This window comes from Pleurodeles waltl, chromosome 10 (assembly GCF_031143425.1).
Source record: "Pleurodeles waltl isolate 20211129_DDA chromosome 10, aPleWal1.hap1.20221129, whole genome shotgun sequence".
NCBI classification, from domain to species: domain Eukaryota; kingdom Metazoa; phylum Chordata; class Amphibia; order Caudata; family Salamandridae; genus Pleurodeles; species Pleurodeles waltl.
In genome coordinates, this window is record NC_090449.1 from 231972068 (window position 1) to 231988625 (window position 16558).

At 43.0% G+C, this 16558-nt stretch overlaps 1 protein-coding gene across 3 annotated transcripts in view; it reads right to left on the reverse strand.

Annotated features, from left to right (window-relative positions):
• The window catches only part of GDE1 (glycerophosphodiester phosphodiesterase 1), a 211504-nt gene that overhangs the window by 170595 nt on the left and 24351 nt on the right, over positions 1 to 16558 (reverse strand). For all 3 annotated transcript variants that reach the window (XR_011199087.1, XM_069210239.1, XM_069210238.1), the window contains exon 2: positions 4334 to 4509. Coding sequence is in view for 2 of the 3 variants with exons in the window: in XM_069210239.1 (XP_069066340.1) it covers positions 4334 to 4509 (176 nt within the window). In the remaining variant the exon portion in view is untranslated. The remainder of the gene's footprint in view (positions 1 to 4333; positions 4510 to 16558) is intronic.

Here is a 16558-nt window from a genome sequence, read left to right on the forward strand (position 1 = left end):
GACTTTGATTATACATTGAGTTTTCCTTGTCGACTTTAATCACTATTTAATACACCTGACCTGTTGTGATTACTGTGACAACTAGGAGATATTTGTCTATTTTTTTATCTGAAAAATGAATACACAAACAAAAACTGATTTATTGTTTAAATATTTGTTGTTCCTGCAACGAATTATGACAGTACGCACATCAAAATGTGTGTAGTATGCACTTTCATTTCAAATAGTGATACGATACATTTGACCCCATCATACTAAAAAAATGATGTACTTTCATTTGAAACAGTGATTGGACATATCTGATACCAATCACTTAACTAAGAAATTATTTGCAAAATTATTCATTCGGTGATGCTGCTGGATCCATCTGTAGCATGTGACACCGCTGACAATCCCATCCTTCTAGAGAACGGGAAGAAGATAGGCTTTGAGTGGGCTGCTCTGGTATTAATCGTCCCATGTCTGTCACTTGTGTCTCAGGCTGTTTTTCTGCTTCCCCTTACTGTTTTGATAAAGGATATGGACTCTCCCTTTATACATTTCAAGCCCACCATAGCCCACTACTGATGTTGTTCAGTCTAACAGCTACATGTTCTGTATGTTCACTGACAACACATAGTTACCCCTTAGATTTTAAGGGTAACCTGGTTGCGAAGGCTGTGTGATGTAGGACCTGTATGTCACACATTTGAGAGTAGATAGGTCGTCACTAGTTGTGATTCAAGTCATAGAAGGCAGAGATTATGGTGACAGGGGGCCCTGACGAAAGGTGGACTACAGCCCAATGGGCTCTTGTCCCATCCTACAACCAAGTATGCAATCTGTACTTTAAAATTAATGTCCTCCTTTTGCAAACTCCTCAAGGGCTTCATATCATCTACGTGCTTTCACCAGCTAAGCATCACAAGAAAGTCAGCATCTGCACAGAACAAAGATTAAATTCTTTTTAATTCTGCATGCAAGCATAACAGACTAAAAAGCTTCAGGTCAACCAAAATGCTGCAACCCAGCTTTTGATAGGTTGCTATTATGAACCGATTCTAGTCTACTTCACTGACCATTTTCAATAGATGGAAATCAGCAACCTAAATTCAAAACTCACCCTCTTATATCTCAGAGTGACAAAATGTTGCCATTGGTCCCCTTTCAGTTCAACTTAATTGTTGAACCTTTGGTTGAACTCTAGTGAAAATATAACATCTTATTTCGCCAATACACAGATGAGATTAAGCTACAGCTGACTGGCCAAATGGCCTCCAGACTCTAACTACATACATATGATAAATACAGACCTAGATGAAAAAAAGGAAACAAAAGCTTGACACCTAAACAAAAATACAAACTACCGAAAGGACAAAACTGCTGAGCAAAATAGTACTTAGCTAAGAGTATGTAATGAGCAAAAACCCTGTGTGTCACTTTGGACCCAAAACTCCGCTTGGAAGACCACATAAAAGAATTCACAAAGAAAGTCAATTTACCTTCTAAGAAACATCAGAAGTTTCCTTTCCCGATCCGAAGATCCCGTTTCAAGCCCTGATCATTTCCAAAACGTAATATGTCGAAATTTTGCTCACAAGCCTCCCTGTAATTAGGCACTATTAAATGTGGTCTTCCACTAGGTCATCAGTCACAAGTCCAGAACAAAAACATTAGAACACATAACTAAAGTCATTATAGAACTTGCTACCCCTAGAAGCATGAAGCCTGTTCTACAAACAAGGCACTACACATGGACACCAAAAAATAACTGATCTTAGCTGAAGGAAGGAAAGGCCTGAGAGGTAAGGCCTTCCTATGCAATAACCTACTCAAGAATAAACAAAAAAGCTTCCAGGATACATACACATATTTTGGTGCAATGCCCTAATAATTTTGTTATTCACTGCCAACAAAGTCTTTCCAATGCCGTCATGAATCAGACAGAGCATCTTTCACATATCAGTTCATCCCACAGAACAACATACACAGAGTGGGGAAATTAGTCAGACCTTTTCAGCCATTGGCTTTGTTGCCAATGTTTGGCCTACCAATCGAACACCCAATATTGTTTGGGATGTCAAGCAGTGTGTGAAAGTATTTTGATTATTCTGCATTTCCCAGCATTCAAAGGGAGGCCGTCTTTGGAAAAAAAAAAAATGTGTTTAGTGCATGCCACTGCAGATCCTCTGCAACTGCAGACGGGTGCTAATTGAGTAATGAGCGCACTAAAAGCTTCCCTTTCATTACTACCATCCAAATCACTTCTTATGCATAGCACACAGTAGGCATCAACAGCTTCCATGTCATTATTACCAGCTGGCTCATTTCTTATTCACAGCATACAGTAGGCACCAACGAGCTCCCCTACCATTGCTAGTGGAAAGCTCACTTAGCACACAGTAGCCCTACATCATGCTTCAAAACCGTGACTATTTTGAAAGGGTATTCTGCATACTTCACCACTGTTTAACCATTCCAAAATGGCCACCCTGTAGAACACTTCAGTTTTTAATTAAATATTTTAGCATTTGCTTGCAATACAAAACTATCAACCCCCAAACCCTGATGCTACAATCCTTCACTGGAGAAGTCTGTAAAGATGAGACTCATACAGCCTGAAATGCTGGCAACGGTGTGGCTGGACCAGCAATTCTAAATAAACATCCTGTATCAGCATGGCCATTTTTTGAAGGCGAATAGTTCTTGTTTTTCTTTCACATGCCACTCAGCCCCAGACTGAGGGTTGGAAATTAAATCATTTTGGCATACGTTCAGGTTTCAGTACAGCTTAACTGATCAGCTATGTACTACATAAAGGGATGTCCGCACCTAATCCCAAACTGTTGCGTCCTGGTGAATGGTGTGCATGTGTATGAGTACAGGATGAGCAATGTGCCTCTGTAAGTGCTTGGTTTACAGAATGCTGCAAGAACTGTTTTTTTTTGTTGTTGTGTGAATTCATAGTGAGCACGTTTTTTTCAAGTGCAGGGTAAGTGGTGTAACTGAACACAGAGTGAAGTAGGTGACTGTGTCACTGCTGAGTGAGAGTGTGCTACTGTGAATGGAGGGTTTAAGGCTGTCCCTGTATGATAGTGTAGCAATGTGAGTGCAAATAGTCTCCCTGACATGACTACATGCAAGCACTCTAAAAAGGCCAGACTTACTAGCACTTTTTAATCCTGGCTGTATTTGACTGCTTGAATATTTAAATAAGATATTCCATGCCAAGGTTTGTCATGGCATTATTTAGTTATGTACTTCAATATATAACGGTTGTGGCACACAAGTATAATAAAATCATAATATGATGCGGTCCGCAACTAAATGTAGCTTAAACCCATTAATTTCACATAATACACAACTGCTATGAAGGTTGTCCAACATTGTATAACTAAAAAAAGGCAACTTCACTAAATGAATAGGCAAGGATTAATCAAAGGGATCTGTCACACATTATAGACAATTTTCGAGGACTCAGTCCATTCACTGCAGGTCCCTAACATCTATCTATACAATCCGAAGGCTTCTTTACATCTCACAAAGACTCTCCAATATAGGATGATAATAAAAATGCCCATCCCTACAGATCGACACCTCTCTCTCTCTTCAATCCTGCCAGCTCAGGATCACAACTATAGACAAATCCCAGATTGAACCCCCCCGCCAATGCAGTAACCAGCTAAGCAGACTATCATACAAAATATAAAGAGACATGCAGGGCTGCTCAAAGCTACCAGCTTACTAAAAACCATAAAATTGCATGTCTTTCTCTTGCAATTCATTATCCAACACACTGCTAGGTGCTGTGTCCCATTAACACAATATCTGCACGTCGGTGGTCATCACACACTACATGGAAGCACTTCCCAAAAAGGATCAAAACAAAAACATCTTCCAACCTCACATCCAACCTGGTATGGCATGCTACTCATGCAGGCGAGTGTTTCTGCACCCACATTGTGGTAGTAAGTGCTATATAAATGCTACAATACAATATGTAAGAACTGCGTAAACATGGTTTCAAACTTGGAAGGTGAGAGGGCCTGAGGAGGGATCACAGGAGTTGATAAATATTTTTCTACCAGTCCTCATTGCACTACTCCTGAGTGATTCACTATTCTGTTTTAATATGTAATTTCTCTGTTTAGTCACATGTTCGTATTTAACATTAATTACTTTTTCTCTAATATCTTAGCCTTCCCAGATCATTTCTCTTCATCAGGGGAAACTTGACTATCAAAGATCATAAAAACGCTTTTAACATAACAAGGATATTAGGAGGGAAGATGCAGGTGGGCATTACATGATAATACGTAATAAAGAAAAGGTTGTGTGTTTCTTAGTCACTTACCTCAATCTATGCTTTGCAGTCGGGTCGAGCTTCCTAAGCTCAATGAACGTGTATTCTTCCAATTTACCAATCCCATCAGTCGTTCTGTCCACTGAATCATCGTGCATTAGTACAGGTACTCCATCAGCACTAAATTCAAGGTCAAGCTCCACACCTGTTGCACCATTCTTGGCTGCCTATGGGGAGCAGTAACAATATAAATAAACATGAGTTTAATCAATATTATTTCTGGAGGCTAGATAAGTCCGAAGGATTTCCTCAAATGTTCCATTTTAACAGTCATACTTTGGCTCTCACTTGACCGAGTGCCATGAAACTAGACTGTAGAGAACTTCATAACAATTCAAAATTGAATGTTTTCTACTCCACAAGCCCTACATCCTCACATTGGTATACAAGTGCTTTAGTTATAAAGAATTGCATTATGCATACTTTGTTACCACCAAACCTTTCCAATGCGATTCAGTATCTCAGTTGTAATTTGTTTAATTTTTTTAAATAATATATTTAACATGGAAAATAAAATTGTCCAACCTTGTAGGGTACAGGCAAAAATACTCTATGTAACCCTAGTACAGATGTAAAAACAAATTATAAGTATTATCAAAACATCTTCACCGAAAGTATATTGGCATGTACTTGTGCTAATCCTTATACCTCCACATATATCACATTTAAGTCATGCATACTGCCCAAGATTATACAGAAGACAAGCCCATGTACTGTGAAAAGGGAGGAGAAAATAAATTGTAAGAACTGTGATGTGCAAAATCGCCTTTCGTATTGCTAAACAAATTTGATCTTTGCACACCAATGTGAGAGGTGCTGTGCCCATCAGGTAAATGCAAATTTAAAGTTTTCCTCTAACTACTCTTGGAATGTGTGAGTTTGGGCTTTGGATTTGACAGGATGAGAACTTGAAACAAATCACAAAAAATCACGCTGTTATACTTTTGCTGATTTATTTTTCAAGTTTTGGAATGTGGTACACCACCACTGTGTAATGCTATTTATACTTGACCACTGACTTCATTTTGTGCTTAGCCTAGCTTCAGGTACCTGCCATCACATCAGTGGCACAGGGTTTTTCCAAACAGAGCTTGTTTTTCACATAGAATGTGTTTGCGCTACTTTCCGAGCAGCACTGGGTTGCACTGTGCAGGAACCTAACATGGGGGATGTGGACAGTAGACATGATAAGACAGTCTCAGTTTGGGAAAGTTTTTAATGTTTTTATTACAGAAAAGTACAGCTCCTCTGTCTCTGGAATGGGCATTGGAGCAGGGCCCGTTCCTTTGCGTGTTTTCGACATAGACCAAATACAGCCAGCATTTGAATTTCATGACTTACTAGAAAGAAGGGGGAAGTTGTCTGAACCTTCCTCTTGAGTTTGATTAAGGTATATAAGGTGGGGAAGCTTGGCACTGATCCAGAAGGAACTCATTTTAGGGGTGGACACACTGCCCAAAACAAAATCCCATCAGAGAAGAGTCTCCTGTCTCGGCTGTCCAGAGTTCCTCAGCTTGACTTTGGCAAGGATGATGTTGTTCAATCCCCATGATGCATTTTCATTCTTAATTATCTAGCTGTGCTGTGCACATATATACAGGTTCACTGAATATATTCATTGTTGCTGTATTACACCTTTTTATGACTGTCATTCTTTAACTGCTGTGAGTATTGTGGCATTTACACATTTCACTCCATTCCAGTTAAATGCTCATGTTCATATTTTCGTGTGCTTTTATTTGATATCTGGGAAGTGCCTTAACAAATTATTTACTCAAACTAGGAGTGCTGCATCCCTTGGCATCGTTCTCCTCTTAGTTTGAAGCAAGGCAGAACAATTAGTTGTAAGGATACACATTGAAAGATTTAAAAGTGAAAATGTTTGGCAAAAAGTCAAAGGTAGTTTCCCAGGTGCCAAATGACATACCAGGTTGAGAAAAATCACCCTACGATGTTCTTGCGAATGAATGGGCGTGTGGGGGTTATGTGAGAATTGGAGTGAATGTCTTGTCAAGGCTGAACCAAAAAAAGTATTAATTTGCTTGCAGAAAGAGCCACTAGAGAGGGGACTTGAGTTATCTAATTTAAGCAGACAAGGCTGGATCCTGTTATCTGCTTATTGATAAATGCATGTGAAATGTGCTCAGTTTGAACAAGAAAATCAGCAATTAGAGAGGCAGCTAGTTGAAGCCAAAAATAACGTAACTATGCAGTCCTGTCAGAATAAGTTACTGCAGGATAAAGTTGATACTTATCAGTCCATCGAATTGAAATCAGCCGTCTGCATTGCACAATATAGGTACCAGAAATGCAGGGGTAGAATCTATCAAAGGAAAGTTCATTTAGCCATTGCTAAAGCAGGGCTAGATTGGAATCCTGATGTTTGGGATGCCAATATTTGTGGTTCCACACATTTTTCCAATTCCAGGGAGGAGTCTGTTCAAAAAGGTGGGGGCCAGCACGAGGCAGACGAATAGAGAGTGGCTTGGGCACAGCCTTACATGGGTGGTGTGGTTGTTTGACTCCGGAGCTTGTAGAGTGGCACTGGATGAGGAAGATGCAAGGAAGTTTTGTACTCTTAGCGTTGACCCCATAATATAAGAGCAGTTAAGAGATTATAGGAATGAAGGAGCAACTAACTTGTTGCAATTGGCAGTTGTGGGGTATAGTCAAAAATATCATACTGAGTCAGACTGGCCGCCAAACGATAAGCCCTGGTACAGATTGAGAGATGCTATGTAGAGAATTAAAAAATAAAGTATGAACACTTCTATTCTCTTGGATGAGGCTCATAATTTGTTAGATGTTCCACTGACAGTTTGAGTATGAAACAAAATCAATCGGTTAGCTCCTCCAACTTACAAGCAGGTGACAATGACTCTCCTAATTAATCAAACAGTGCAGGCATTGAAAGATGTACAGAGGCAGTTTGCAAGTTAGGAAAGCTAGGAGACTGGTCAAAACCTTTGAGAGCCTGAAGGTCTGAGGTTCGCACAGGCAATAACAGAGTATCCAGGAGAGATATGTTTATGGCGTTAATGAAGGATGGTGTCAACAAAGAGCAGATAGATGGGATGGATACTAAGTTTGTGGGAGATGTACCATAAGCATAAAAGGAAGGCAGCAGAAAAGTGAATAAGCAGTATAACAAATGAGTAAATCAGGGCTAGTAACAGATGCAGGAGGAGGGAAAAGAGAGGCAAAAAAATGTTTCTTCACGGGGGAAGGAGGAAGAAGATTTGGACACCGCCAGAAGACCGTACCGCGGTCAAAAGACCGCGGCGGTCATTCTGAGTTTCCCGCTGGGCTGGCGGCGACCGCCAGAAGGCCGCCCGCCCGCCCAGCGGGAAACCCCCTTCCACGAGGATGCCGGCTCCGAATGGAGCCGGCGGAGTGGAAAGGGTGCGACGGGTGCAGTTGCACCCGTCGAGATTTTCAGTGTCTGCTATGCAGACACTGAAAATCTTTGTGGGGCCCTGTTAGGGGGCCCCTGCAGTGCCCATGCCATTGGCATGGGCACTGCAGGGGCCCACAGGGGCCCCACGACACCCGTTTCCGCCAGCAAGGTTCTGGCGGTCAAAACCGCCAGAACCAGGCTGGCGGGAAGGGGGTCGGAATCCCCATGGTGGCGCTGCCTGCAGCGCCGCCATGGAGGATTCCTCAGGCCAGGGGAAAACCGGCGGGAAACCGCTGGTTTCCCTTTTCTGACCGCGGCTTTACCGCCGCGGTCAGAATTGGCCTGGATGCACCGCCAGCCTGTTGGCGGTGCATCCGCGGTCCCCGGCCCTGGCGGTCTATGACCGCCAGGGTCGGAATGACCCCCTTAGTCATTTAAATGTTATGTGTTAAGAAAAACCTGACCCCCATATCCTTTTATTTTCCATTCTAAACAGCAGGTCACAGTTCATACAAAGTCCTGGAACTCTGCAGTCAGAACAAAAATGTATTGTAAGACAAACTTACTTTTGACCTCTGTCTGTGAACACAGAGCAAATGTGACATAAGAACAAGATTTAAAGGAGTCTTTTATTGCTCCTCCACTTTTCAACTGAATGGAACACCTGTTCTTTGTCAACTTGCCAGAACCACCGAGTAAGTCCTAAAAATAGCTCGACCTGATCAAATAAGACTCACCACTGCGAGTGGTCGAGTAGGGAGGTACTGCCACAGGTAAAACAAAAGATACTAGAATTTGCCACACCCCTTAATAAACAGGAAACTCAGCGATTCATTGGATTGTTTGGATTTTGGAGACAGCATATCCTTCACTTGAGTCAGATTTTGGCCCCTTTGAACAAAGGGGCCAGAAAAAAAAGCATGAGTTTGAATCGGGAGAGCAGCAGCAGTGTGCATTTGAATTGGCAAAGGAAGCAATTCAACAGGCTTTAGACCTAAGGCAGTACAGGAAGGAGACATTGAGTTACATGTAACCATTCAGGGGCAATATACAAATTGGAGTATGTGGCAAAAACAGGGAAGAAAGAGGGTGCCCCTGGGTTTCTGGACTAAAAAGCTACCAGATGCTGGAGAGCGATATACTCCCTTTGAGAAACAGTTTCTAGCCTGTTACAGGGCTCTAGTGGATATTGAGAAAATTACCCTAGGTCATAATGTGATTCTGAAATATGAGATTCCAATAATGCTGTGGGTGATAAGTTCACTTAAAACTCACCAGATAGGACATGCACAAGAAGCCAGTGTAATAAAGTGAAAATGGAACATACATGTTCATATTTTCGTGTGCTTTTATTTGATATCTGGGAAGTGCCTTAACAAATTATTTACTCAAACTAGAAGTGCTGCATCCCTTGGCATCGTTCTCCTCTTAGTTTGAAGCAAGGCAGAACAATTAGTTGTAAGGATACACATTGAAAGATTTAAAAGTGAAAATGTTTGGCAAAAAGTCAAAGGTAGTTTACCAGGTGCCAAATGACATACCAGGTTGAGAAAAATCACCCTACGATGTTCTTGCGAATGAATGGGCGTGTGGGGGTTATGTGAGAATTGGAGTGAATGTCTTGTCAAGGCTGAACCAAAAAAAGTATTAATTTGCTTGCAGAAAGAGCCACTAGAGAGGGGACTTGAGTTATCTAATTTAAGCAGACAAGGCTGGATCCTGTTATCTGCTTATTGATAAATGCATGTGAAATGTGCTCAGTTTGAACAAGAAAATCAGCAATTAGAGAGGCAGCTAGTTGAAGCCAAAAATAACGTAACTATGCAGTCCTGTCAGAATAAGTTACTGCAGGATAAAGTTGATACTTATCAGTCCATCGAATTGAAATCAGCCGTCTGCATTGCACAATATAGGTACCAGAAATGCAGGGGTAGAATCTATCAAAGGAAAGTTCATTTAGCCATTGCTAAAGCAGGGCTAGATTGGAATCCTGATGTTTGGGATGCCAATATTTGTGGTTCCACACATTTTTCCAATTCCAGGGAGGAGTCTGTTCAAAAAGGTGGGGGCCAGCACGAGGCAGACGAATAGAGAGTGGCTTGGGCACAGCCTTACATGGGTGGTGTGGTTGTTTGACTCCGGAGCTTGTAGAGTGGCACTGGATGAGGAAGATGCAAGGAAGTTTTGTACTCTTAGCGTTGACCCCATAATATAAGAGCAGTTAAGAGATTATAGGAATGAAGGAGCAACTAACTTGTTGCAATTGGCAGTTGTGGGGTATAGTCAAAAATATCATACTGAGTCAGACTGGCCGCCAAACGATAAGCCCTGGTACAGATTGAGAGATGCTATGTAGAGAATTAAAAAATAAAGTATGAACACTGCTATTCTCTTGGATGAGGCTCATAATTTGTTAGATGTTCCACTGACAGTTTGAGTATGAAACAAAATCAATCGGTTAGCTCCTCCAACTTACAAGCAGGTGACAATGACTCTCCTAATTAATCAAACAGTGCAGGCATTGAAAGATGTACAGAGGCAGTTTGCAAGTTAGGAAAGCTAGGAGACTGGTCAAAACCTTTGAGAGCCTGAAGGTCTGAGGTTCGCACAGGCAATAAGAGTATCCAGGAGAGATATGTTTATGGCGTTAATGAAGGATGGTGTCAACAAAGAGCAGATAGATGGGATGGATACTAAGTTTGTGGGAGATGTACCATAAGCATAAAAGGAAGGCAGCAGAAAAGTGAATAAGCAGTATAACAAATGAGTAAATCAGGGCTAGTAACAGATGCAGGAGGAGGGAAAAGAGAGGCAAAAAAATGTTTCTTCACGGGGGAAGGAGGAAGAAGATTTGGACACCGCCAGAAGACCGTACCGCGGTCAAAAGACCGCGGCGGTCATTCTGAGTTTCCCGCTGGGCTGGCGGCGACCGCCAGAAGGCCGCCCGCCCGCCCAGCGGGAAACCCCCTTCCACGAGGATGCCGGCTCCGAATGGAGCCGGCGGAGTGGAAAGGGTGTGACGGGTGCAGTTGCACCCGTCGAGATTTTCAGTGTCTGCTATGCAGACACTGAAAATCTTTGTGGGGCCCTGTTAGGGGGCCCCTGCAGTGCCCATGCCATTGGCATGGGCACTGCAGGGGCCCACAGGGGCCCCACGACACCCGTTTCCGCCAGCAAGGTTCTGGCGGTCAAAACCGCCAGAACCAGGCTGGCGGGAAGGGGGTCGGAATCCCCATGGTGGCGCTGCCTGCAGCGCCGCCATGGAGGATTCCTCAGGCCAGGGGAAAACCGGCGGGAAACCGCTGGTTTCCCTTTTCTGACCGCGGCTTTACCGCCGCGGTCAGAATTGGCCTGGATGCACCGCCAGCCTGTTGGCGGTGCATCCGCGGTCCCCGGCCCTGGCGGTCTATGACCGCCAGGGTCGGAATGACCCCCTTAGTCATTTAAATGTTATGTGTTAAGAAAAACCTGACACCCCATATCCTTTTATTTTCCATTCTAAACAGCAGGTCACAGTTCATACAAAGTCCTGGAACTCTGCAGTCAGAACAAAAATGTATTGTAAGACAAACTTACTTTTGACCTCTGTCTGTGAACACAGAGCAAATGTGACATAAGAACAAGATTTAAAGGAGTCTTTTATTGCTCCTCCACTTTTCAACTGAATGGAACACCTGTTCTTTGTCAACTTGCCAGAACCAGCGAGTAAGTCCTAAAAATAGCTCGACCTGATCAAATAAGACTCACCACTGCGAGTGGTCGAGTAGGGAGGTACTGCCACAGGTAAAACAAAAGATACTAGAATTTGCCACACCCCTTAATAAACAGGAAACTCAGCGATTCATTGGATTGTTTGGATTTTGGAGACAGCATATCCTTCACTTGAGTCAGATTTTGGCCCCTTTGAACAAAGGGGCCAGAAAAAAAAGCATGAGTTTGAATCGGGAGAGCAGCAGCAGTGTGCATTTGAATTGGCAAAGGAAGCAATTCAACAGGCTTTAGACCTAAGGCAGTACAGGAAGGAGACATTGAGTTACATGTAACCATTCAGGGGCAATATACAAATTGGAGTATGTGGCAAAAACAGGGAAGAAAGAGGGTGCCCCTGGGTTTCTGGACTAAAAAGCTACCAGATGCTGGAGAGCGATATACTCCCTTTGAGAAACAGTTTCTAGCCTGTTACAGGGCTCTAGTGGATATTGAGAAAATTACCCTAGGTCATAATGTGATTCTGAAATATGAGATTCCAATAATGCTGTGGGTGATAAGTTCACTTAAAACTCACCAGATAGGACATGCACAAGAAGCCAGTGTAATAAAGTGAAAATGGAACATACAGGACAGGGCCTGGGTGGGACCAGCAGGGACAGCAGCCCTACATGAACATGGGGCACAGGCCCCCGTGCAGGAGGATGAGAGGGTGCAGGAGGTATCAGATATATAATAATCCCCCGATAGGTGGGGTGAGGCATTTGAACCATTGTCACCTGAGGACAGGAAGCATGTTTGGTTCACCAATGGTTCAGCCAAGTATGTGGGGACCAAAAGACATTTGAAGGCATTGTCATATGACCAAGTCACCAAGAAGTTGTTTTCCACTAGAAGAGAAGGGAAGAGTAGTCAATAGGCATAATTGTACACTGTAAATCAAGTGTTACAACAGGAACTTCCTGGGACATGTCACATTTATACTGAGTCTTGGTCTACCGCCAAAGAGTTAGCCACCTGGCTTCTCACATGGCATACACATAACTGAAAACTACATTCCAAGGAGGTGTGGGTCAAAAAATTGTGGCCAGAAATTTGGGAAATGCTAGAGCAAAGTAGCGTTACTGTGTATCATGCAGATGCCAACTGCCCGACCCGACTCCCTAGAACAATGGTTTAATTCCCTTGCAGGCGATAAAGCCAAAATCTCAGAGGCAAAAGTATCGATGCAGCATTCTGACTTGGTGGAGACAGCTAAGTGGCCACACCAAGAATGTCGAAACCTGGGAGAGAAGGCCACTAACAGGTGGGAAGAGATTACAGGGATGCACATTACCCTAGATTTGATCAAAATCATCATTCTTCCATGCCCTATGTGTCAGCACATACAACAGAGATCTATCCCGCAAGCTGTCAGAGGTCAATTGGGAGAGGGAGGTTGTCAGGGCAGATTGATTACATTGAGCCACTACCGAATAGTCGCGTGTGTGAATACGCCTGCACAGTGGTGGACACTTATTCTGATTATTTGATTACAGTCCCCTGTAAACGTGCTACTCAGTTTTGAACTTGTTATTATGGAGCCCCACTCCAAATCCAGAGTGACGTAAAGGTAAATTGGTCCAAGATTATTGTTCACAATATTGAGTGGATTTATCACATTCCATATTACCCACAAGCTGCAGGAATGATTGAGAGAATGAATGGCTTATTAAAAGACCAATTACAAACATTATCTGATGGAACTTTGAGAAACTAGAGAGAGCATTTAAATGAGGCCCTCCAAATTTTGAATAGGCCTTTGACAAATGCAAAGACTCCTCTAATGTGAATGTTGACCCAGGTGTTACAGATACAACCCCATGTAGCAACAAACACCATAATGTATTGGGAAATAAACCCAGGAGCATTAGCTCCTTACCAAGCCACATCAGAATCTACAGGTCTTGATTTACATGCTTTGAATATGTACAGATTGAAACCAAGAGACATGGCACTTCTTGAAACAGGTGTTGGAATACGCCTTTCCGCAGTCCACTTCAGACTGATTGCTCCTCGATCTGGGCTGGCACTCAAAGGTATTCAGGTCTTGGGGGGAGTGATCAATGCAGTCTACCAAGGAGAACTCAAGGTTATCCTATTGAACAGTGGAGATGCTGATTTGATAATACAACCTGGAGACAGAATCGCTTATATTATTATTCCAGTGTATGGAGGAATAGTTAAAAAATTGACTTCCCCAGCCCTTCTTACAGAGCTTGGGGCGGGAGGTTTTGGCTCAACTGACAAAAATCCTGGCGCTGAGGTGTGGGTAGAGTCCCCAGATTGCCCTCCTGAACCAGCAGAAGGTATTCCACAGGGTAGGGACAATGTTTTATTACTCATGAAACCAGGACAGAAAACAAATGGGAGCACATACCAGCTGATAAATGTTATTTGCGAGAATGATCATACTTGTCTCTTTTACAGATCATACTGCAAGGTGTCTTTGTGCTGACTACGCTACCTGGTCTGTGTTCGGGTGTGTGTGTGTGCAGGGTCAGGAGAGACCGAAAGTCCCCAGCTCTGAAGTGATTGACCAATCAACACCTTTACTGCATCAGAATGAGAATGTTTGGATCCACTGGGCACGTACTGTGCTCAACAGATCGGGTTTCTGCATGATGAAAATTAAAAGTACCACTGATGTTATCTCTAAGTGCTTAGTCACCATGCCGACTCCTGCCTGCTTTTTGCTGCAAATCTTTAATGCCACCAACAAAGATGAAGCAGTAGAATAAAGTGATGTACTGATTCACTTCACCCCCTACGAGTATTGTAGGTTTTGCCAAGAGGTAACAGATGAAAAATGGGATAACATAACACACGGGAATACTTACATCATTAACGGTGATGTCTGCTACAACTTAGCCTGCGACACTTACAAAATTGGAAAATGTGCTCAAATGCATCTGAAAGCAACAACGGGGTCTCCTCAAGAGATCCCGTGGGAGCAGCTAGTACTGGTTCAGCATAGAAATTATAAAATGGGTAAAAAACCATGAATAATAGCATGCCTTGTCAAAACATCGTGACTGTTTCTAGTCACATCAAGCATGTTTAAATACTGGTGGGGGGGGGTTGTTCTCTTGTGGAAACGTCACCTATACGTATATTGCTGCCAATATAACCGGAGAACCGTGTGCTTTTACTCGGTTAGGACTTATGTTTCCATTTCATTCTGTATCACATAAGCGACTCACAAGAGAAGCAGTTCAATTAAGTGAAGACTCTAACTCTGAAATTCAGTTATTTTCTAAGTCAGAATATGTGAGGTTACGTATTTCTATAATAGGAGTTCCAGGATTAGCTGTTTATAATACTTGAGTTATTAACAAGTTAGCATGTTTGATGGTCAAGAGCATTAATCATACCTCCATTGCTTTGGCCGAATTATTATTATTAGATATACGAGGCGCTAGAAAAGCTGCATTGCAAAACAGGGCAGCCATTGACTACTCCTGAAGCACAATCATGTCTTCTCAGAATTTGAGCATATGTGTTGTTTTAACTTGTCAGACAGTTTCACCTCCATCCAATCAAATATTAAAGCTTTACATGAATTGGTGAAGGAAGTAAAACATGATGTAGATAAAGGGTGGTAGAAATGGTTATTTAGCTGGTTGAATGATTTTGGGTAATTACACACTATTTTAGGTGCAGTACTTGTAGTGAGTTGTATTATTATTATGCTATGTTGCTGCACACATTGCTTACCTAACCTTATTGCCATGTTTAGACCAAAAAGGGTTACTTTTAAACCAATATGTTTTGAGAGTCACTGGTCAAAGGGTGGAGTGTTATGCTATTTGTATTTGACCACTGACACCATCTTGACCACTGACTCCATTTTCTGCTTAGCTTAGCTTCAGGTGCCTGCTGTCACTTCAGTGACAAAGGGTTTTTCCACACTGAGCTTGTTTTCCACATAGAACATGTTTGTGCTTCTTCTCACCAGTACCGGGTTGCACTGTGCAGGAACATAACATGGGGAATGTGGACAATAGACGTGATAGGACAGTCTCAGCTTGGCAACGTTTTCATTATGGAAAAGTACTGCTTCTCTGTCTCTAGACTAAGTGTTGTGGCAGGGCCCAGTCCTTTGCGTGTTTCTGGCGCAGACCAAGTACAGCCAGCGCTTGAATTTCATAACTTACTCAAAAGGAGGGAGAGGTTGCCAGAACCTTCATCTTGGGTTTGTTTAAGGAATATATAGGGTGGGGAAGCTTGGAACTGAGGCAGAAGGAACTCATTTTGGGGGTGGACGCACTGCCCATAACAAAATCCCATTCGGGAAGGTTCTCCTGTCTCGGCTGTCCAGGGTTCCTCAGCTTGACGATTACAAGGATGATGTTGGATTGGATCCCCATGGTGATGCATTTCTTTTTTTTAAAATCTTTTTTATTTAACTTGACTCAAGGTACTGTACATATGTATTACCACAACAGTTCCGCTCAGCATAGCAGATAGCATGTACATCCATCACATTTCCCCACCCAATTCCAATTTTTCCAGCATTTGGCGCTTTAATGGCCCGGGTCTTGGTTCTCTATCTCATATTGTGTAAACAGTGGCTATCCCCAGGCCCCCCGGCAACCTCATATGTGGTGATTCTGGCCTCAAGTGGCCCCTGGCCGTGGTCCAAGGTACCCATATTTTTTCCTACTTCCTTGGGCAGCCTCGGCTTTGATATACAAACCTTTCCGCCCCTTGACACCAGTCCAGGCCAGAGTCTCACTGCTGCACTGTTGGTGGGGCTGGGTGCCCGCGTAGTCTTGCCACATTTCGCTTAGCCACTCCATATGCCAACATCGTCCATATCCTGGCATATCTGGGTATTTGTTCATCCTCCATTATGTGCGATAGGATCCATTTCTCCGATATCTGGTGCTGAATTCCCAGTGTTTGTGTAACCCGTGTTGTGGCCTCTGCGCAGAAGATCTGGACCTCCGGGCATGTCCATAGGATATGAAAAAGGTGCCCGGCTGTCTGAATCCCCAGAGGCATGTAGGTGCATCCGCCCTGTGAATTTTGGGAAAAATCGTCCTGGAGCAGCATGCCCATCTGGAGGA